This window comes from Oncorhynchus mykiss, chromosome 21 (genome assembly GCF_013265735.2).
Source record: "Oncorhynchus mykiss isolate Arlee chromosome 21, USDA_OmykA_1.1, whole genome shotgun sequence".
Lineage (NCBI taxonomy): Eukaryota > Metazoa > Chordata > Actinopteri > Salmoniformes > Salmonidae > Oncorhynchus > Oncorhynchus mykiss.
In genome coordinates this window covers 16719525-16742593 of record NC_048585.1, presented here as the reverse complement: position 1 = coordinate 16742593, position 23069 = coordinate 16719525, and the positions used below count along the sequence as shown (strand labels likewise).

At 42.6% G+C, this 23069-nt stretch overlaps 2 protein-coding genes across 3 annotated transcripts; one reads left to right on the top strand and one right to left on the bottom strand.

Annotated features, from left to right (window-relative positions):
• Positions 1–194: 194 nt before the first annotated feature.
• LOC110499863 (thyroid transcription factor 1-associated protein 26 homolog) lies at positions 195–2225 on the bottom strand. Its single transcript, XM_021576924.2, is given in 7 exon segments — positions 195–510; positions 512–577; positions 579–596; positions 701–796; positions 798–810; positions 1265–1634; positions 1990–2225. Coding segments are annotated over 7 exon segments (876 nt in total). The 5' UTR covers positions 2135–2225; the 3' UTR covers positions 195–342.
• Positions 2226–2290: 65 nt separating this feature from the next.
• LOC110501003 (methyltransferase-like protein 25) lies at positions 2291–22696 on the top strand. 2 transcript variants are annotated; one of them, XM_036957112.1, is made up of 13 exons: positions 2291–2696; positions 2849–3019; positions 3264–3376; positions 3761–4423; positions 4726–4873; positions 12682–12779; positions 15826–15855; positions 16646–16719; positions 17266–17359; positions 18463–18537; positions 18974–19045; positions 22027–22095; positions 22145–22696. In XM_036957112.1, the coding sequence occupies exons 1-13, from the start codon at positions 2465–2467 to the stop codon at positions 22181–22183; spliced, it is 1878 nt and encodes a 625-aa protein (XP_036813007.1). In that variant the 5' UTR covers positions 2291–2464; the 3' UTR covers positions 22184–22696. The 2 variants fall into 2 exon arrangements, with proteins under 2 accessions (XP_036813007.1, XP_036813006.1); XM_036957111.1 differs by having other exon boundaries at positions 2295–2696; positions 22027–22696.
• Positions 22697–23069: the final 373 nt, after the last annotated feature.

Below are 23069 nucleotides of genomic sequence, written 5' to 3'. Positions count from 1 at the left end.
GGTGCCGTCCAAAGGGTGTCCAGGACACGGTCTCTATTTTGTCCCGCTACAAATTAAACACTACATTTATAACTCTCAATTCTGCAGTCTACTTGGATCAACAGTAGCTTTAGTTTTTGGTGCCACTCATATATAGAATAATAAACCAGACTTCGCTTACAACATTTTATTAACATTGAATAGAATGGTGCTATTTGAAAGGAATATTTAAATATTTTACAAGAACAGCTCATCTCACAAATGCCACCTTGTGGTTCAAAATGTAAATAAACCGCTAAAAAGTCTGAAAATCTATATGATACAATCTATTCAAAGTGGCAGTTCACAAAATAAGAACAAGACTCATCTATGATATAAAACCATCACAGTAAGAGTTCCAACTGTATATTTGCTATTTGAAACCTTCGACGTCCATTTTTCTGGGTCATTTTCCGGCCCGGTCCCTTGAATCTTCTGGAGCAGGTATTCCATCTGTAGGTTCAGGTTGGGCCTGCCCCTTCTCGTCTTTTTTGCTCAGCATCTGAAATGTCTCCATTTTCTTCTGTTTGTACTTCTTGATAGCTTCTTCTTTCTGCTCCCTTGTTCTTCAAAAACTCCTATATGGAGGAAGAAAATACCACTCGTTGAGAAACAGTCCAACGCTTTTGACCTGCGATAGTACTTTTCTGAGGGCTTTAATTGAGAACGTGAAAAACTATACCTCTTTCTTATTCTTCTGCTTTTCTTTAACACTTTCAAACTCCTCTTTTGTTTTCTGATAGGAAGTCTTCCTCAGCATTTTCTTTTTACTCCGGTTTACTCATGGGTAGACTGGAACACAACGACACATTAACATGTTGCACTGTAACTCCTTCAAGTGGTTGGCCTTGACTGCAACGACATTTCGCACAAAGCATTGCCACACTTCATTGACAGCAATTACATTTCACACAGTACACTGCAAATGGATAATGCATTTAAATGTTTTGCACAAACTGCTTTACTCCAAACCAGATTAGCAAATTGTATGGTCACATACACATATTTGGCAGATGTTATTGCGGGTGTAGTGAAATGCTTGTGTTCCTAACTCCAACAGTGCAGTAGTATCTAACAATTCACAACAATACACACAAATCTAAAAGCAAAATAATGGAACTAAGAAATATATCAACATTAAGACAAGCAATGTCGAAGTGGCGTTGACTAAAATAAAGTAGAATATAATACAATATATACAAATGAAATGAGTAAAGCAGTATGCAAACATGATTTAAGTGACTACCTGTCATTCTTTGAGGCCGCAACTCCTGGAGTGGGCTGTGGGGCAGAGTCAGTCTTGTCAGAGGAGATGTCCTCTGCAGGATCTATGGCTGTAGCTAGGTCCGTGGGGGCTTCATTCACAGCCATGGGAGCTGCTTCCTCCTCTACTGGACCAACACCGCCAGCCATCCTAGCTTTGGTTCTGTTGATTCTGTTCGTCTTAACCTCATTCCTCAGTTTCTCGGCCTCAGCCTCGTAGAGATGCCTCAGATGTTCAGGGTACTGTTCTGTATATTGGGTTTTGACCTCTGTGTTCTTCCTCCTCTCCTTCCGAAGCAGTTTGTTGTATTCATGTTTCACTTTCTCCTTCCTTTTGAAGGCAAAGCCCTGGCCTGAGTAAAGAGAGGTTTATGGTTCAAGCATTAATGTATATCTGCAAAAACACTGTTTGTTAACTTACACAAACATTTAGCCTCCCGTGTAGCTAAGTTAGTTTTTAGCTAATTGATCGGGGGGGGGGGGGGGGGGGGTCTAGTTATCTTGTCACTCTAACATATTGAATGACTTCATTTTATACAATGTACATTAACTGCAATTCTAAACACACTTTAGATAGCTAGATAGGCTAGCTTAGCCTGGTTGCCGTCTCTGTTCAGCTAAATATTATATTCCAGTGGCAAGTTAGCTAGCTAAAGTGACTGGAACTCAGACTATGGCTAGCTAGCACTGGCAAGCGAGCTGAGCTACCTTCTCCAATACTGCCGTCGAATACTTTGTGCTCAGAGACCCACTTCTTCCTGCCCCCTGGTCGATTGTAGGGTTGGTTTCTATTGGCACGTTTTCCGTCAAATGTGCCCTTGGTCTTAATTTTCTGCTGTGCTGGTGGTGCCATTTCACAAATTTTTAGCAAAATATCGCACGTTTCATGTGTTTACGTCGCATGTGCTTTTCGTCGCATTGTTATGACGTCGTGGTGGTCTCAGAAGACATGACAAATCCATCCACGAGCAATCGACCACGAGGGACGTCATTTGTGTTGGTGCGTAAGTAAGGATAGCGTCCGTAGAACTCAATGTATTTCGGTACACCCAACATGGCTGCCACATTCGTGCTAAGAAAATCATCGTCGTTCAGTTGCAACTAGTTATGCCTGATTATACTGTAAAGAGGGGAGTCATTCTTGGACCTGCTGTAAACAGGTCTAGGTTAGAGTTTTTATTCAATGGCATCTTCCATTAACTCTCTGGAAGCGATTCAGAAAAAAATAGATGCTGTTAAACTCTTCCTCTCTGTTTCACTGAGCATCGCCAATGCCCACACTGTGGATTTCTACACTTGCGATGTATGGGACCAGTTCATGGCTGTGCCACCCGTGGAGGTCTTGACAGAGATCACTTTGAATGGTGACCACAAGAGGGCGCCAGAACGCTACATAAATCATGGCAGTGGTACCAGTAAGTGTTATTTTGTCGATGGTTCATTGACAAATATGAAATGTTTAATATGTAATTGTTATTACACGGTTGTAATATTTATCAAAGTCAAAATGTTGAATAAAATAAACAAAGGACAACTTATGTTTCTTTTCTTTTTTACTCTCAAAAAGCCAAGAAGATCACCTTTGGTTTCTGTGATGATAGTAAGCGCCTGGTGGATGTGGCTGAGCTCTTGGAGGCTGCCTATGCCCACTCCCTGCCTGGCCTCGGGGTCTGTGTGGGCCGCACAGAGCTACTGCAATCCCTCAGACACACTGACAACGCTCAACCCCTGGAGGAAGGTACAAAAGAATGGACACTATCCTAACCTATCCTAAGAATAACTAAAGGGGAAATGTTTGTTTTAGTCTAAGGCCTTGGTTCTGTCATTGTAACACACTGTCATTAGTGTCACTGATATAGAAATATAATTATAGTAATTCTATGGTTTGGTCACAGGTCTCTCAATAGCAATGCACAGATAGTGTACAGTTCTGCCATCCATGCAAGGATTCACTGACATTGCACATGTGTGTCCATTGACAGTTCCAGCTGCTGTGGTGGAGAGTGAAGAGTTTATGAACTCCAAGAAGTCCCACGAGGTGCAGGCCATGTCAGAGGTGGTGGCCAGCCTAGCCCAGCGCTGCCGGGTCAAACAGGTGAAAGACACAACCGGGTCTCATTTTAGCAGGCACAAAACAGAAGAAAACACTCAAACAGACTGAGGTACCTTCTGATATTGTCGGATAAGAAACTCTTTTTAAAACGTTAATGTTTTGCTACCGTGTGCCCTGGCCCTGACCACAACAGTGTTCTTCAAGCCTGCTCCTGGGTACCTACAAGGTGTATGCAGGCTTTTGTTCCTGCCTTACACACCCGACTCAACTTATCAAGGGCTTGATGATTAGTTGATGAATTAAACAGTGGTGGGCTAGAACGAAAGCCTGCACACCCTATCAGTAGTGCACCCAAGACCAAGCTTGAACAACATCGACGGGACTACATTATTTTCTGACCCATCACAATAAATCTTTGTCTCCCAGGTGATTGATGTGGGCTCGGGGAAAGGTTACCTGTGCTCCTTCCTGTCGCTGCAGTACGGCCTCCAGGTGTACGGCATCGACTCGTCCAGCGTCAACACGCACGGCGCCCAGGAGAGGAACAGGAAGCTCAAGAAGTACTCCCGGGCCTACCAGAGGCACAGCAAAGCCAATAGGACTCCGACAGTGATGCCTCCTTCAGGCCAGAAGGATATTGCACCCGGTGAGAGAGAGAGAGGGGATATGGTTAAGACGAGTGGGGATGCCGAGAAGGAGGAGGGGAAGGGGAGAAGAGATGGGGAGGCACAGACCAACACAACAGGGTTAACAGATCAGAATGAGGAAGATGCAATGACATCACTTACCTCCGCCATTTTGTTAGAGGACAATTCCCTTCCAGGGTTGGACCAAAGTGACCCAGCCTCAGCTCCAGAGGATCCTTTTCTCAGTGCCCTGTGTGTGGGCATGGTGGAGCCCATCTCCCCCCGGGTTCCCCCCAGTGAGTTGAGCCTGGAGGAGAGGGAGAGGAGGAAGAGGGAGAACCTGGAGAGGAAGGCCAGGAGCTGGGTTAACAGTGGTGGCATGGGCAGCGGCATGCTGTACTCACCTCTGACCTCCTACGTTACCGCGGCGACGGAGCTCAAAGAAATTATTGGGGAGTTAGAGGTAGGTAACACTCACTGTCGACCAATAAGACAACGACAACGGCAAAACCATGCTCTTTTGAATGCAAATGTCACCAACTGCGGTTGTGTGGCAATTCATTCATTTAGATAGCTTAAGTCTCTAAGATTCATATTCACACCATAGTACAAACACATTCAAGTAGACATTTTCTTTCAAATGTGTGCTTGTGTCAATGTGCCTATAATATAATTGTATGATTATTCATGCCAGCTCTGCATCACATTGCTAATGTAGGCCTGTTTCAGTGCTGAGGCCGCTCTCTCCCTGTTTTCCAAACCCAGGATGCGGTCATGGTTGGTCTGCACACGTGTGGAGACCTGGCGCCCAGCACCCTGCGCATGTTTGTGGCCAAACGGGAGCTCCTCTCCGTCTGCAGCGTTGGCTGCTGCTACCACCTTCTCTCTGAGGAGTTTGATCCCACCAGACAAGGTAATTACATGGCCAGGGGGATAGTAAAGGTTGGCATACAGTGAGTGTGAGAGAGTGTGAGAGAGTGTGTGTGAGAGAGTGTGAGAGAGTGTGTGTGAGAGTGTGTTTAGAAGAATAGGTTATTATTAATATGTTTGACTTCTTCTTTGGTCAGTGTATGTTTTCCACCACTCAACCCTTATTGTGGGTCGCAACTCAAATGACACCTCCATTGGTGGGTCACGAAGCAAAATAGTTTGGGAACCCTGGACTTCATGACTTGACTGAAACCCTTTTGCTCTTTGAGGAGCATAGATCATTCCCAAAGTTCCTCCAGTGGGAATGGACTAGATACTGTAGGTTAGAATGACTGTGTCTCTCACCTATCAAGTCTGTTCAGATCAGTCAGAGGGACAGGGAAAGGAGGCAGGGACAGTGGACTTACCATCTAATTACCAACCTGGTGTACAGAGAGGCTTTTGTGTGTTCCCCAAGGGAAAGGCTTCAATTTCATTAATTCATTAGCTACACACAGTATGCAGTGCATGCATACATACATACATCTATACATACATACATACATACATACATACATACATACATACATACATACATACATACATACATACATACATACATACATACATACATACATACATACATACATACATACATACATACATACATACATACATACATACATACAGTACATACATACATACATACAGTATGCAGGCAGGGAGACACAGTCACCAGCAAACAGACCCACCCTCCTCCACCCCTTAGAGAACATATGGTTTCCATTGTGGAAATCTCAACCAGAGCCAAACTCTTACTTAGGACTACAGACTGCAACTGCCCCCTCTCCCCCACTAGGAGCCCTGCAACCTGTCCACAGACATCCCCCAGTTTTTATGCTAATCATAATTCTGTCACCATGCAGTGTCTACTTTGTCACTCTCACCAGCCCAAGGGAAGCATAATTCTCTCACAAGCCAAATATGAAGTAGCATAAACACTGATGTGGGTTGATGAGTTGGGTACACAGCCAACTTGCGCTCTCTAGATTCAGTTAGCTAAGAAGAGACTGTTAGAATCATTGAATGGATTTATCGTCTCAGGATAACAGTTTAGAGGATTGCAAATGTGATATTTTTGACCCGCTAATGTTCAGGTGTTGAATTGGATATGATTTATCCAGCATGTATTCTGACTTCATACGAGAGCGCTGTGGTATTTATATTCCAATCACACTTAATCAATCCAGAAAAACTTCATGAAGTCATCATTCTAAATGTACAATACACTAAATAGGATCTACTCTACACAGAATATAAAGACCCATAGGGCTATATAGTATAGAAAACACTATGTACTCTATACAGAATATAAAGATGCATAGGGCTATATGGTATAGAAAACACTATCTACTCTATACAGAATATAAAGATGCATAGGGCTATATGGTATAGAAAACACTATCTACTCTACACAGAATATAAAGCCCCATAGGGCTATATAGTATAGAAAACACTATCTACTCTACACAGAATATAAAGACCCATAGGGCTATATAGTATAGAAAACACTATCTACTCTACACAGAATATAAAGACCCATAGGGCTATATAGTATAGAAAACACTATCTACTCTACACAGAATATAAAGCCCCATAGGACTATATAGTATAGAAAACACTATCTACTCTACCCAGAATATAAAGACCCATAGGGCTATATAGTATAGAAAACACTATCTACTCTACACAGAATATAAAGCCCCATAGGACTATATAGTATAGAAAACACTATCTACTCTACCCAGAATATAAAGACCCATAGGGCTATATAGTATAGAAAACACTATCTACTCTACACAGAATATAAAGATGCATAGGGCTATATAGTATAGAAAACACTATCTACTCTACACAGAATATAAAGACCCATAGGGCTATATAGTATAGAAAACACTATCTACTCTATACAGAATATAAAGCCCCATAGGGCTATATGGTATATAAAACACTATCTACTCTACACAGAATATAAAGAGGGCTATATAGTATAGAAAACACTATCTACTCTACCCAGAATATAAAGAGGGCTATATAGTATAGAAAACACTATCTACTCTATACAGAATATAAAGACCCATAGGGCTATATAGTATAGAAAACACTATCTACTCTACACAAAATATATAGACCCATAGGGCTATATAGTATAGAAAACACTATCTACTCTATACAGAATATAAAGATGCATAGGGCTATATGGTATAGAAAACACTATCTACTCTACACAGAATATAAAGATGCATAGGGCTATATGGTATAGAAAACACTATCTACTCTATACAGAATATAAAGATGCATAGGGCTATATGGTATAGAAAACACTATCTACTCTACACAGAATATAAAGATGCATAGGGCTATATGGTATAGAAAACACTATCTACTCTACACAAAATATATAGACCCATAGGGCTATATAGTATAGAAAACACTATCTACTCTACACAGAATATAAAGACCCATAGGGCTATATAGTATAGAAAACACTATCTACTCTACACAGAATATAAAGATGCATAGGGCTATATAGTATAGAAAACACTATCTACTCTACACAGAATATAAAGACCCATAGGGCTATATAGTATAGAAAACACTATCTACTCTACACAGAATATAAAGCCCCATAGGACTATATAGTATAGAAAACACTATCTACTCTACCCAGAATATAAAGACCCATAGGGCTATATAGTATAGAAAACACTATCTACTCTACACAGAATATAAAGACCCATAGGGCTATATAGTATAGAAAACACTATCTACTCTACACAGAATATAAAGACCCATAGGACTATATAGTATAGAAAACACTATCTACTCTACACAGAATATAAAGATGCATAGGGCTATATAGTATAGAAAACACTATCTACTCTACACAGAATATAAAGACCCATAGGGCTATATAGTATAGAAAACACTATCTACTCTACACAGAATATAAAGACCCATAGGGCTATATAGTATAGAAAACACTATCTACTCTATACAGAATATAAAGCCCCATAGGGCTATATGGTATATAAAACACTATCTACTCTACACAGAATATAAAGAGGGCTATATAGTATAGAAAACACTATCTACTCTACACAGAATATAAAGACCCATAGGGCTATATAGTATAGAAAACACTATCTACTCTACACAGAATATAAAGACCCATAGGGCTATATAGTATAGAAAACACTATCTACTCTACCCAGAATATAAAGACCCATAGGGCTATATAGTATAGAAAACACTATCTACTCTACCCAGAATATAAAGAGGACTATATAGTATAGAAAACACTATCTACTCTATACAGAATATAAAGAGGGCTATATAGTATAGAAAACACTATCTACTCTACACAGAATATAAAGCCCCATAGGGCTATATAGTATAGAAAACACTATCTACTCTACACAGCATATAAAGATGCATAGGGCTATATGGTATAGAAAACACTATCTACTCTACACAAAATATATAGACCCATAGGGCTATATAGTATAGAAAACACTATCTACTCTACACAGAATATAAAGACCCATAGGGCTATATAGTATAGAAAACACTATCTACTCTACACAGAATATATAGACCCATAGGGCTATATAGTATAGAAAACACTATCTACTCTACACAAAATATATAGACCCATAGGGCTATATAGTATAGAAAACACTATCTACTCTACAAGGAATATAAAGAGGGCTATATAGTATAGAAAACACTATCTACTCTACACAGAATATAAAGATGCATAGGGCTATATGGTATAGAAAACACTATCTACTCTACACAAAATATATAGACCCATAGGGCTATATAGTATAGAAAACACTATCTACTCTACACAGAATATAAAGATGCATAGGGCTATATGGTATATAAAACACTATCTACTCTACCCAGAATATAAAGAGGGCTATATAGTATAGAAAACACTATCTACTCTACACAGAATATAAAGATGCATAGGGCTATATGGTATAGAAAACACTATCTACTCTACACAAAATATATAGACCCATAGGGCTATATGGTATAGAAAACACTATCTACTCTACACAAAATATATAGACCCATAGGGCTATATAGTATAGAAAACACTATCTACTCTATACAGAATATAAAGAGGGCTATATAGTATAGAAAACACTATCTACTCTACACAGAATATAAAGCCCCATAGGGCTATATAGTATAGAAAACACTATCTACTCTACACAGCATATAAAGAGGACTATATAGTATAGAAAACACTATCTACTCTACACAAAATATATAGACCCATAGGGCTATATAGTATAGAAAACACTATCTACTCTATACAGAATATAAAGACCCATAGGGCTATATAGTATAGAAAACACTATCTACTCTACACAGAATATAAAGACCCATAGGGCTATATAGTATAGAAAACACTATCTACTCTACACAGAATATAAAGAGGGCTATATAGTATAGAAAACACTATCTACTCTACACAAAATATATAGACCCATAGGGCTATATAGTATAGAAAACACTATCTACTCTATACAGAATATAAAGCCCCATAGGGCTATATGGTATATAAAACACTATCTACTCTACACAGCATATAAAGAGGACTATATAGTATAGAAAACACTATCTACTCTATACAGAATATAAAGAGGACTATATAGTATAGAAAACACTATCTACTCTACACAGAATATAAAGAGGACTATATAGTATAGAAAACACTATCTACTCTATACAGAATATAAAGCCCCATAGGGCTATATGGTATATAAAACACTATCTACTCTACACAGCATATAAAGAGGACTATATAGTATAGAAAACACTATCTACTCTACACAGAATATAAAGAGGACTATATAGTATAGAAAACACTATCTACTCTATACAGAATATAAAGACCCATAGGGCTATATAGTATAGAAAACACTATCTACTCTACACAGAATATAAAGCCCCATAGGACTATATAGTATAGAAAACACTATCTACTCTACCCAGAATATAAAGACCCATAGGGCTATATGGTATAGAAAACACTATCTACTCTATACAGAATATAAAGCCCCATAGGGCTATATAGTATAGAAAACACTATCTACTCTACACAGAATATAAAGACCCATAGGGCTATATAGTATAGAAAACACTATCTACTCTATACAGAATATAAAGATGCATAGGGCTATATGGTATAGAAAACACTATCTACTCTATACAGAATATAAAGATGCATAGGGCTATATGGTATAGAAAACACTATCTACTCTACACAGAATATAAAGCCCCATAGGGCTATATAGTATAGAAAACACTATCTACTCTACACAGAATATAAAGACCCATAGGGCTATATAGTATAGAAAACACTATCTACTCTACAGAGAATATAAAGCCCCATAGGGCTATATAGTATAGAAAACACTATCTACTCTACACAGAATATAAAGCCCCATAGGGCTATATAGTATATAGAAAACACTATCTACTCTACACAGAATATAAAGCCCCATAGGGCTATATAGTATATAGAAAACACTATCTACTCTACACAAAATATATAGACCCATAGGGCTATATAGTATAGAAAACACTATCTACTCTACAGAGAATATAAAGCCCCATAGGGCTATATAGTATAGAAAACACTATCTACTCTACACAGAATATAAAGCCCCATAGGGCTATATAGTATAGAAAACACTATCTACTCTATACAGAATATAAAGACCCATAGGGCTATATGGTATATAAAACACTATCTACTCTACACAGAATATAAAGACCCATAGGGCTATATAGTATATAAAACACTATCTACTCTACCCAGAATATAAAGAGGGCTATATGGTATAGAAAACACTATCTACTCTATACAGAATATAAAGAGGGCTATATGGTATAGAAAACACTATCTACTCTACACAGAATATAAAGCCCCATAGGGCTATATAGTATAGAAAACACTATCTACTCTACCCAGAATATAAAGAGGACTATATAGTATAGAAAACACTATCTACTCTATACAGAATATAAAGAGGGCTATATGGTATAGAAAACACTATCTACTCTACACAGAATATAAAGCCCCATAGGGCTATATAGTATAGAAAACACTATCTACTCTACACAGCATATAAAGACCCATAGAAAAGTCCATAGTAGTGTCTATATCCTGTTCCCCTTGCTTTTTCCCCCTCCAATTTACAATACATTTGTTTCCCTGACATCAACAGTGAAATATTCTCTCTTATAAACTGGGTCGTTCAAACACTGAATGCTGATTGGCTGAAAGCCGTGGTATATCAGACCATATACCACGGGTATGACAAAACATTTATGTTTACTGCTCTAATTACGTTGTTAACCAGTTTTTAATAGCAATAAGGCACCTCGGGTGTTTGTGATTTATAGCCAATATACCACGGATAATGGCTGTCCTAAGAACAGCCCTTAGCCATGGTATATTGGCCATATACCACACCCCCTCGGGCCTTATTGCTTAAGTCTCCATTCCTCTTTTAACCTAGAAGACTCAATATCATGTGGTTCTTTTCTCCCTGTCATAGCTAGATATACATTTAGCTTCAGACAGATGTGATGGGTCAGAATGTTAGCTCCAGTTGCTCCTGGGTATGTTTGCTGATTCACTGCTCCCCCTTTATGAGGTATGAAACCTGGAATCCTCTCTGTGTGTGATGACAACCACTGTGTGCTTTTAACAGTGATTCGGCACTGTGGTGTGGTGAGCTGCTTCCTATCACGCTGTCCCTCTTAACACTGCGACCCCTGACCTGTGACTCGCCACTCTGTTGGGTCCGCCAATAATGACATCACAGCGTTTTGATTGAAAACACTTGAGTTGTGCCAGACGTCCTTGCATTATTCTCGCTCCTTCTTCCTCGCTCTCTCGCGCTGCCCGGCTTGCAAAGAATTCTGGGATGCGGGCCAAACCCTGCAGTGTACTTCCTCACCCTAAAAGATGGGAACCCAAACTACTAAATGAGCTCAAGACTATAAAAGTGTGGAGATCCTTAGCTAAGTCGTATAGGAAACATCCATTCAATTGTGTCGTAGGGAACGAGAGCCACTGGACTGCACCATTCGCCATAGTCATTCAGTCTGGTGGATTTAGCTGAAGTCAGCTTCCCTTAACATAAACTGGCCTTGGACCAGTCCTTAAGGGCGTGAAGTAAGCGTGCTGCAGAGCCCTAGAGCCACTGTCTCCTTCTTCCTGACTGTTGGGAACTAACAGATGCCTCGTCGCACGCTACAATATTAGAAACACTTGTGTGCGTGTGTGTGTGCCAGGGAAGGGGGCGAGCAGTGCTTGGCCCTCGAGATGTGGTCAGTTCAGTGTGGCTGAGATAAGGCTAGCGTGCTAGCAAAATGTAAACACTCCACAACGTATACTGTAAGCTAGCCTTCAAACTCTAGCAAAGCCTGTCTGCTCCAATTGACTCTGACCAGGACTGCCTCTGCTAATACCACTACCATGTGTTCAACAGGAGTGGAGTCAAAGAGCAATGTGGCTAAGGGGTTAGCGACACCCGCGCTCTCGGGTTTTTCGAGTTTGAAACTTCAAAGCTAGTTTGGGAAGGCTCTGAATAGCATTAATGTTTCCCTTTGGACTTTTGTTGGTGGCCTATCAACTACCATAGTCACACTTTCCTATAGTGTTAAATACACGGGGCAGTTCTGACACAGCTGGTGTTAAAGTTTGTTTGTTTGTTTCAGAGTGTCCAAGCAGCAGCGTATGTGGTTTCCCCCTGAGTGGCTACCTGAGGGAGCAGTCCTGGTTCTGTGGCAGAAATGCCAGGATGTCGGCGTGTCTGGTGAGCCTGACTCACCTTAGGTGACAGATATTTAGCCAACTGTCATTTCATATATATATATATACACTGCTCAAAAAAATAAAGGGAACACTAAACTAACACATCCTAGATCTGAATGAATGAAATATTCTTATTAAATACTTTTTTCTTTACATAGTTGAATGTGCTGACAACAATTATCAACCCATGGAGGTCTGGATTTGGAGTCACACTCAAAATTAAAGTGGAAAACCATACTACAGGCTGATCCAACTTCGATGTAATGTCCTTAAAACAAGTCAAAATGATGCTCAGTAGTGTGTGTGGCCTCCACGTGCCTGTATGACCTCCCTACAACGCCTGGGCATGCTCCTGATGAGGTGGCGGATGGTCTCCTGAGGGATCTCCTCCCAGACCTGGACTAAAGCATCAGCCAACTCCTGGACAGTCTGTGGTGCAACGTTGTTGGTGGATGGAGCGAGACATGATGTCCCAGATGTGCTCAATTGGATTCAGGTCTGGGGAACGGGCGGGCCAGTCCATAGCATCAATGCCTTCCTCTTGCAGGAACTGCTGACACACTCCAGCCACATGAGGTCTAGCATTGTCTTGCATTAGGAGGAACCCAGGGCCAACCGCACCAGCATATGGTCTCACAAGGGGTCTGAGGATCACATCTCGGTACCTAATGGCAGTCAGGCTACCTCTGGCGAGCACATGGAGGGCTGTGCGGCCCCCCAAAGAAATGCCACCCCACACCATGACTGACCAAACCGGTCATGCTGGAGGATGTTGCAGGCAGCAGAACGTTCTCCACGGCGTCTCCAGACTCTGTCACGTCTGTCACATGTGCTCAGTGTGAACCTGCTTTCATCTGTGAAGAGCACAGGGCGCCAGTGGCGATTTTGCCAATCTTGGTGTTCTCTGGCAAATGCCAAACGTCCTGCACGGTGTTGGGCTGTAAGCTGTGGACGTTGGGCCCTCATACTACCCTCATGTAGTCTGTTTCTGACCGTTTGAGCAGACACATGCACATTTGTGGCCTGCTGGAGGTAATTTTGCAGGGCTCTGGCAGTGCTCCTCCTTGCACAAAGGAGGAGGTAGTGGTCCTGCTGCTCGGTTGTTGCCTCCTACGGCCTCCTCCACGTCTCCTGATGTACTGGCCCGTCTCCTGGTAGCCCCTCCATGCTCTGGACACTACGCTGACAGACACAGCAAACCTGAAGTGTGATTGACTTGGAGTTATATTGTGTTGTTTAAGTGTTCCCTTTATTTTTTTGAAATGAAATGACCACTGAACAGAAATATAATATATCTTGGCAAAGGAGAAATGGTCACTAACATGTTGCCTTTATATTTCTGTTCAGTGGTCATTTCATTTCAAAAAAATAAAGGGAACACTTAAACAACACAATATAACTCCAAGTCAATCACACTTCTGTGAAATCAAACTGTCCATTTAGGAAGCAACACTGATTGACAATACATTTCACATGCTGTTGTGCAAATGGAATAGACAACAGGTGGAAATTATAGGCAATTAGCAAGACACCCCCAATAAAGGAGTGGTTCTGCAGGTGGTGACCTCAGACCACTTCTCAGTTCCTATGCTTCCTGGCTGATGTTTTGGTCACTTTTGAATGCTAATGTGTTGGTCCCATGTTTTATGAGCTGAAATATCTCAGATTTTGTACATACTTTTGTTTAGTACTTCTGTTAGTGACCATTTCTCCTTTGCCAAGATAATCCATCAACCTGACAGGTGTGACATATCAAAAAGCTTATTAAACAGCATGATCATTACACAGGTGCACCTTGTGCTGAGGACAATAAAAGGCCACTCTAATATCTGCAGTTTTGTCACACAACACAATGCCACTGATGTCTCAAGTTGAGGGAGTGTGCAATTGACATGCTGACTGCAGGAATGTCCACCAGAGCTGTTGCCAGAGAATGTAATGTTAATTTCTCTACCATAATCCGCCTCCAACGTCGTTCTAGAGAATTTGACACATACGTCCAACCGGCCTCACAACTGCAGACCACGTGTATGGCGTTGCATGTGCGAGCTAATGGGTTTGCTAATGTCAACATTGTGAACAGAGTGCCCCATGGTGGCAGTGGGGTTATGGTATGGGCAGGCATAAGCTATGGGCAACAAACACAATTTCATTTTATCAATGGCAATTTGAATACACAGAGATATCATGATGAGATCCTGAGGCCCATTGGTGTACCATTCATCCGCCACCATCACCTCATGTTTCAGCATGATAATGCGTGTCGCAAGGATCTGTACACAATTCCTGGAAGCTGAAAATTTCCCAGTTCTGGCCTGCATACTCACCAGACATGTCACCCATTGAGCAAGTTTGGGATGCTCTGGATTGATGTGTACGACAGCGTGTTCCTGTTCCCGCCAATATCCAGCAACTTCGCACATCCATTGAAGAGGAGTGGGACAACATTCCACAGGCCACAATTAACAGCCCGTTCAACTCTATGTGAAGGAGATGTGTGGCGCTGTATGAGGAAAATGGTCACACCAGATACTGACTGGTTTTCTAATCCACAGCCCTACTTTGTTTTAAAGGTATCTGTAACCAACAGATACATATCTGTATTCCCAGTCATGTGAAATCCATAGATTAGGGCCTAATTTATTTATTTGAATTGATTTCTTTATATATGAACTGTAACTCAGTAAAATATTTGAAATTGTTGCATGTTGCATTTTATATTTTTGTTCAGTATATATTTCTGTCAGCAATGCATTCGCTTCAACGCACCATCTGTCAACTAGACAGTATAGTTGAGGGCACTATAAGGTTAGGTTGTGCCACAGTATTGACGTTTTAGTGCCCACAACTGTTCAATGCTGTACAGTTGGTCCTCAGTCTGTTAATGTCGTGAGACTAACTAACTGATATCTTCTACCTTTTGAGTACCACATGTTGTAAGAGCAGTGTAACGTTTCTAACTCTGTGAGCCCTGGGAGAGTCCATTCATGGGGTCCTAATAAATACTGAATACTTCATAACATTTCACTTTATTTTCTCTTGTTCAGGCTTTGGAGAGAGTTGCCAAGGGCCAAGGGGTAAGTACTATATTCATGTATATCAATACGTTGGACACATTTGGCCAAACTACAGTTCAATGAGTTGTCTGTGTGAGAATGACATCATGCAATCACAGTTCAATGAGTTTTTTTGGTTGCTACAAATTTGTGCTCATCAAAGATAATCAAAGATGATCAATTGAATGATTGCTTCCAGCAACTGGCCACGTGCGTTTCCCAGACGCGACAGATCCTGTTTTTATTTTCTGCGTTCCAGAGCAAGTGGATACGGATGCCTTAGAGCACACTGTTCCCATACTTCTCCAGGGTCTTTCACATACAATAAGGCTTGATTGAGACTTACAATACTATAGATATTTGAGCCGCCGACCTTAGGGTTGCGTCCCAAGTGGCACCATATTCCCTATATAGTGCACTACTTTTGACAAGGGCCCATAGGGCTCTGGTCAAAAGTAGTGCACTTTATAGGGAATAGGCTGCCACTAGGGACGTTAGTGTACGGGGTCAAACCCGTTACACGATACCGCCCGGACCATTCATAAATATTTTTTCTGAATATTAATGTAATCACTAAGGGATGGGATTGCGTGCTTAAACGGCAGCTTGCGTCCAACAACCAGTCTGATTGCACTCAGATCATATGTTGAGTTTGGTATAAGCATTGGGCATTGTCATAAAAACGTTTCCTCCAATGGGTTTTAATACACACCCTAATCACTGGCAGAGAATGAATGAATATCTCAAGAAAATGTTATTTTTTTGTAAGCGAAGACAACATGGGATCTTTGATTATTTTCTGTCTCCACAGATTCAGATGGAGTCACTCTTCTATAGGGCCGTCCTCCATGTGATTCTAAGGGATCACTACAGCTCCTTTAAAAGGTAGGTTTGGTCTCCCTGGTTAGGGGACATCCAAAGCAGTAGGCTATACCAGACTACTGAGAGAGTCCAGGTGCCCCTGTCTTGGGGGTCTGCAGTACCGTTGACAAAACCTGTTAGCTTTTACTCTAGTGGGTTTTTTACTAGCCCTCATTTTATGGTTTGTGGCCACTTTGTAAGAATCTCCACTTTCTCAAATTCAATCAGCTAGGATACAAATACCCTCTGTATTACACACACACACACGATGACAACCTCACCTCTCACTGACATGTCTATCCCCGTAGCCTACAGGACACTGGGTCCCTCGCTGAGTGAAATCAGGATGCCATTAATGGACCTGACCACCTCTCTACTATTGCATGTGTGATGACTGTTTCACTTTGGTTGCCAGGGTGTTGTAGCGTAGCGTAGCGTAGCAAGGGAGGAGAAATAAGAGAGGGAAGAGGAGAATCGGATGCCTATGACTTAATATACACTGGTAGGCTAATTTCAGCGATGGTGATTTGGGGGTTGAAAGAGCGGTCTTCACGTGTGTGTCGTTGGCAGCGAGAAGCGTGTGGGGAATGTCTACTCCAAGGCCACCTCGTTCGTGGACTACGTCTGGAGAGCCCTCCGGAGGCTGGAGCTGGATGAGTCAAAGGTCAGTGATGGGAGATATCACAATATTAGGGCGTTTTGGGAACAGACTTGGGAATGTTCTTCAGAGCAACACATCCTCAGGGGGAATCCCACACTGCTGCTTTGGACACCAGGAAAGCAACCCATAATGGATTTGGGGTAAAAAATAAATAAAACACAACAACGTATTCTTGGCGTAATCCCGTCGAGAGGACAAGCTTTTAGCATAGCTCTGTACAATTGAACTGACAGTAACGATTATCTGTAATGGTACCTGAAATCCCTGTACAGTTGAACGTCTTTGGTTGCTCTAAACCATCTTTGAAACTGACACATGGAATCGAAAGGGCTCTTTAGAAAAGGACAAGTTGTGTAAAATGCACCTAGAGTACTGTGTGATCATGGGTATGGCATTGTTAAACAAACAGCGAGTGCAGGGATTAGGGAATATGTCTCAACTGGCTCCCTCGAGTTCTATAAATGAGAGATTTGTTGCTCGTAAAGCCTGGGATTAAAAGTGTTCAATGGGTTGTGTGTTACCACTCTCATGTTACTCACCTATCACCTCCACACATGACCCTGCTCTGTCTCTTAACACTTCCCACATTCTTCTCTTCATCCCTCCCTCCCTCTCTCTCCCATCTCTCCCTCCTCCATCTCACTACCTCTTCTCTGCCTCCCGCCCTCTCTCCCTCCTTCCTTCCCTCTCTCCCATCTCTCCCTCCTCCATCTCTCTACCTCTTGTCTGCCTCCCGCCCGCCCTCTCTCCCTCCTTCCTTCCCTCTCTCCCATCTCTCCCTCCTCCATCTCTCTCTCACTACCTCTTCTCTGCCTCCCGCCCTCTCTCCCTCCTTCCTTCCCTCTCTCCCATCTCTGCCTCCTCCATCTCTCTACCTCTTGTCTGCCTCCCCCCTCTCTCCCTCCTTCCTTCCATCTCTCCCTCCTCCATCTCTACCTCTTGTCTGCCTCCCGCCCTCTCTCCCTCCTTCCTTCCCTCTCTCCCATCTCTCCCTCCTCCATCTCTCTACCTCTTCTCTGCCTCCCCCCCTCTCTCCCTCCTTCCTTCCCTCTCTACCTCTTGTCTGCCTCCCGCCCTCTCTCCCTCCTTCCTTCCCTCTCTACCAGCTCTCTGACAGTGTCATACAGGGTTACCACGACACATACCGACCCAGGATGGTTGAGATGGAGGCCTTTAACATGGTAGGTCCCAACTGGGATACTATAGCACTACTACCTAGAGGAAGTATCATCACTCTGAATGAATGGCTCACACAGGACTTCTATGGCTATAGGAGCATTGGTTCTCTTTGTCCAGAACTTTCTATTTTGGAGTGGTTATTAAGCCTTATTAAAGTTGGTTTACGTTTACACAACTCCCTCAATGACTTGTGTAAACTCTACTCTGTGTAAATCATCTGGCAAAAAAAAGTGATATTTTTACTGTCCTCAGGCTGCTAATGAAACCTAGTTTTGAAATCAGAGGGGTTCTATTTCAATGACATTACAACAGCCCTGCTCTGCTCTGCTTTGATAAGGTGCCTAGTTGTATTCCGTTGGATCCCATAGTGTTGAAGTACACTTAACAGAAGTACACTTAAAACTAGTGTTTACTGACCTGCTTCCTGTGTTTACCCAGCTGAAGGTGACTTTGGCTCCCTGCATCGAGGGTCTGATTCTCCTGGACCGCCTCTGCTACCTGAAAGAGCAGGTACAGGAACAGCCTCAACCACAGTGGCACACAACAGACTTGGGATGCATCTCTCTAGTCTAATGTGGCTGCCTCTCCTTGTCTCCTTCATATGCACTGATCTGAATAGGGATCGGTGAGACTAAAATGGTGGATGTCTACTGGGGATTTGCTTTCACCTGTCCAGTTCCTACAGTTCTGTGCAGATAAAGGAGAGGAGACAAGGGATGGGGTCCACTATTGAGTTGCACCCCAACTACAGCACACCAGTCATTGTTACTAAAAAAGGAGAGGCCTCACTTCCTCCTTGTTCATTCTCTCTCAATCCCTCCAGCCTGTGGTCACACACAGACACACATAAACACACACAGACACACACAGACACACACCAACCCACACAGACACACACCAACCCACACAGACACACACAAACACACACAAACACACACAGACACACACAAACACACACAGACACACACTAACCCACACAGACACACACTAACCCACACAGACACACACTAACACACACACAGACACACACTAACACACACACAAACACACACAGACACACACTAACCCACACAGACACACACTAACCCACACAGACACACATAGACACACACACACAGACACACACTAACCCACACAGACACACACTAACACACACACAGACACACATAGACACACACACACAGACACACACTAACCCACACAGACACACACTAACACACACACAGACACACACTAACACACACACTAACCCACACAGACACACACTAACACACACACTAACCCACACAGACACACACTAACCCACACAGACACACACTAACCCACACAGACACACACTAACCCACACAGACACACATAGACACACACACACAGACACACACTAACCCACACAGACACACACTAACACACACACAGACACACACTAACACACACACTAACCCACACAGACACACACTAACACACACACTAACCCACACAGACACACACTAACCCACACAGACACACACTAACCCACACAGACACACATAGACACACACACACAGACACACACTAACCCACACAGACACACACTAACACACACACAGACACACACTAACACACACACTAACCCACACAGACACACACTAACACACACACTAACCCACACAGACACACACTAACCCACACAGACACACACTAACCCACACAGACACACACTAACCCACACAGACACACATAGACACACACACACAGACACACACTAACCCACACAGACACACACTAACACACACACAGACACACACTAACCCACACAGACACACACTAACACACACACTAACCCACACAGACACACACTAACCCACACAGACACACACTAACCCACACAGACACACATAGACACACACACACAGACACACACTAACCCACACAGACACACACTAACACACACACAGACACACACTAACACACACACTAACCCACACAGACACACACTAACACACACACTAACCCACACAGACACACACTAACCCACACAGACACACACAGACACACACAGACACACACTAACCCACACAGACACACGCAGGCCAGATATAGTGGTCCGGTCCCTATGACTTCAAACGGCCGCTGCGCGACACCAAACATCTCTTTTCCTCATTGTCCCATAATTACCCGTGTCTGGTTCCCCATAGCTAAGTAGTGGGTGAAAACATGACCTCAGCCGCCAGACCAATGGAGGGAACTATTGTTTCTCCCTCCCAGCTACAAACAGAGGAGGTCTGGGCCTGGAATGCACATTGTCTGGCTAATTGCTATAGGGTGTGTTCATTGATTCACAATGTGATAGGACAAAAAGGAGAAGGATTCTTGGAGTGTGGTTTTAGTGGCTTTCGCTGCTACAGAGACCATGGCTACACCGATCAAGGCTGGTCCCAGATCTGTTTGTGCTATATATGCAACATTGACCATAGACGTTGGCTATACAGCACAAACAGATTTGAGACCAGCCAAATACTGTACCTGGTTAGCTGTTCCATTAATGTTTTCTCAGAAGGGATTTTGGATGACGTGGTTATGTAGACTATTAGTTGTCTTCGGTCCATCTCTTTAAAGTGATACAGTGGTGTGGCCCTTAGAATGGTTGAGCTATTTACTGAATGACTTGGTACGTGTCATTTAAGGCCCCTAAACTCAGCTGCTATAAATGCTGTATGTTTATCCATAGGTCTTGGTGGTTTGCTTGTCCCAAACATTAAAGGAGCTTTGCGACTACATTACATTTCCCCGACGACAGATCACTTAAGTCGGGAGAAATCAGAGAGGATGCCATTAGGGTTGAGTTCGCGCTGTGGAGAGTTTGAAGTGTCCCCCTTATTACAGACCAGGGGTGTAACTTCACACCGTTGTACCCCGGCCAAAACTAATGACGTAATCTGTGATTTGAGTGATCGTAATGAGCTATCTAAGTTTGATGCCTTGTACAAAAGTGTTCCCTAACAGGAATATGTAACAGGAATATGTAACAGAAATGGATTAGAATGCAGATTTTTTTTCCAAGTTCAACCAAGTGTCCGCACTCAAAATGACACACATACTGTGTGTGAGCATGCGTGCATGTGGTGGTCAGTGCAGACTGTTGATTTAGCTTTGTACAAAAGCATAGCTCTCAGTGCAGGCCTACCAATCACATGGTGCCGTAATTGGTCAGTATGTGTAAGGTATCAAGCCAGACTGTGTTCAAACATAAAGACAGTATTCAAACATGCTGCTTCCAGCCTGTCAGAGTCCACCTAACACAATATTTGCACAGATGTGACTACTCGAGGGAAACGTTACAAAGATCTTTTACAGAGGAGAGAACAGTTCTCATCTGAGGCCCCTCGTGGTGTGGTTCAAAGACAAACTCTGCGGTGCGGTGGTGTGTCTTGGGGGGGGGGGGGGGGGGGGGGGGGTCTTTGACGTTGTTTTCAAACTGTTTTTGTTCGTCTTGTCATTGATGTCTGTTACAGGAAGACGTGGCGTTCTCCACTCTGGTGCAGCTCTTTGATCCACTGTTGTCGCCACGCTGTTACGGAGTTGTCGGAGTGAAGACACCTGGGATGGAGTTGTCAGAGTGAAGGCACTTAGGTCGGAGTGAAGGCATCTGGGATGGAGTTGTCGGAGTGAAGGCACATGGGACGGAGTTGTCGGAGTGAAGGCACCTGGGGCGGAGTTGTCGGAGTGAAGGCACCTGGGGCGGAGTTGTCGGAGTGAAGGCACCTGGGACGGAGTTGTCGGAGTGAAGGCACCTGGGACGGAGTTGTCGGAGTGAAGGTGAAGGCACCTGGGACGGAGTTGTCGGAGTGAAGGCACCTGGGACGGAGTTGTTGGAGTGAAGGCACCTGGGACGGAGTTGTCAGAGTGAAGGCACCTGGGATGGCATCATAGAGTTCTTGGAGATGGGACAACCTGCATTTCCTGCCATTTGTATGTTTTATTTTTTTCAATTTGCTGACCATGATTTTAGCAAGGGTTTAATGTGATTATGTACTGCTTACTCAGTCACGTACAGATGTGGGAATGGGATCATTGTTTAGTGTTTTCTCTACTTTTGCCTTCTTTGGTTTCTGCCAGTCATACTGTGCTATGGGGTGTACTATACCATATTGTATTAATAAATCATTTTTAGAAGATAAAAAAGTTCCTGGTGTGTTTCTGCTCTTTTCCCACCACGGCTGGTCTTGCTCTGAGTGCCTGCCTTAGAGGACCAAACATTAAAACCACATGGTTAAATCACCTGTAAAAAACATCTATCCTTCCCTCATTTCTCAGCTCTTACCTCTGTCTTTTATTGATTTATTTATACTGAACAAATATACAAATGCAACACACAAAGATTTCAACGATTTTACTGAGTTACGGTTCATATAAGGAAATCAGTCAATTGAACTAAATAAATTAGTCCATGGATTTCACATGAATGTGCATAGGACCAGCCATTGGTGGGCCTTGGAGGGCATAGGTCCACCCACTTGGGAGCCAGGCCCAGCAAATCATTTTATAATTTATCTTT

Coding starts and splice junctions, on each gene's coding strand:
- LOC110501003 (XM_036957112.1), top strand. CDS start 2,465: ATGGCATCTTCCATTAACTCTCTGGAAGCGATTCAGAAAAAAATAGAT. Junction 3,377..3,760: donor AGCGCTGCCGGGTCAAACAG/GTGAAAGACACA, acceptor TTTGTCTCCCAG/GTGATTGATGTGGGCTCGGG. Junction 17,360..18,462: donor TGGAGCTGGATGAGTCAAAG/GTCAGTGATGGG, acceptor CCTCTCTACCAG/CTCTCTGACAGTGTCATACA.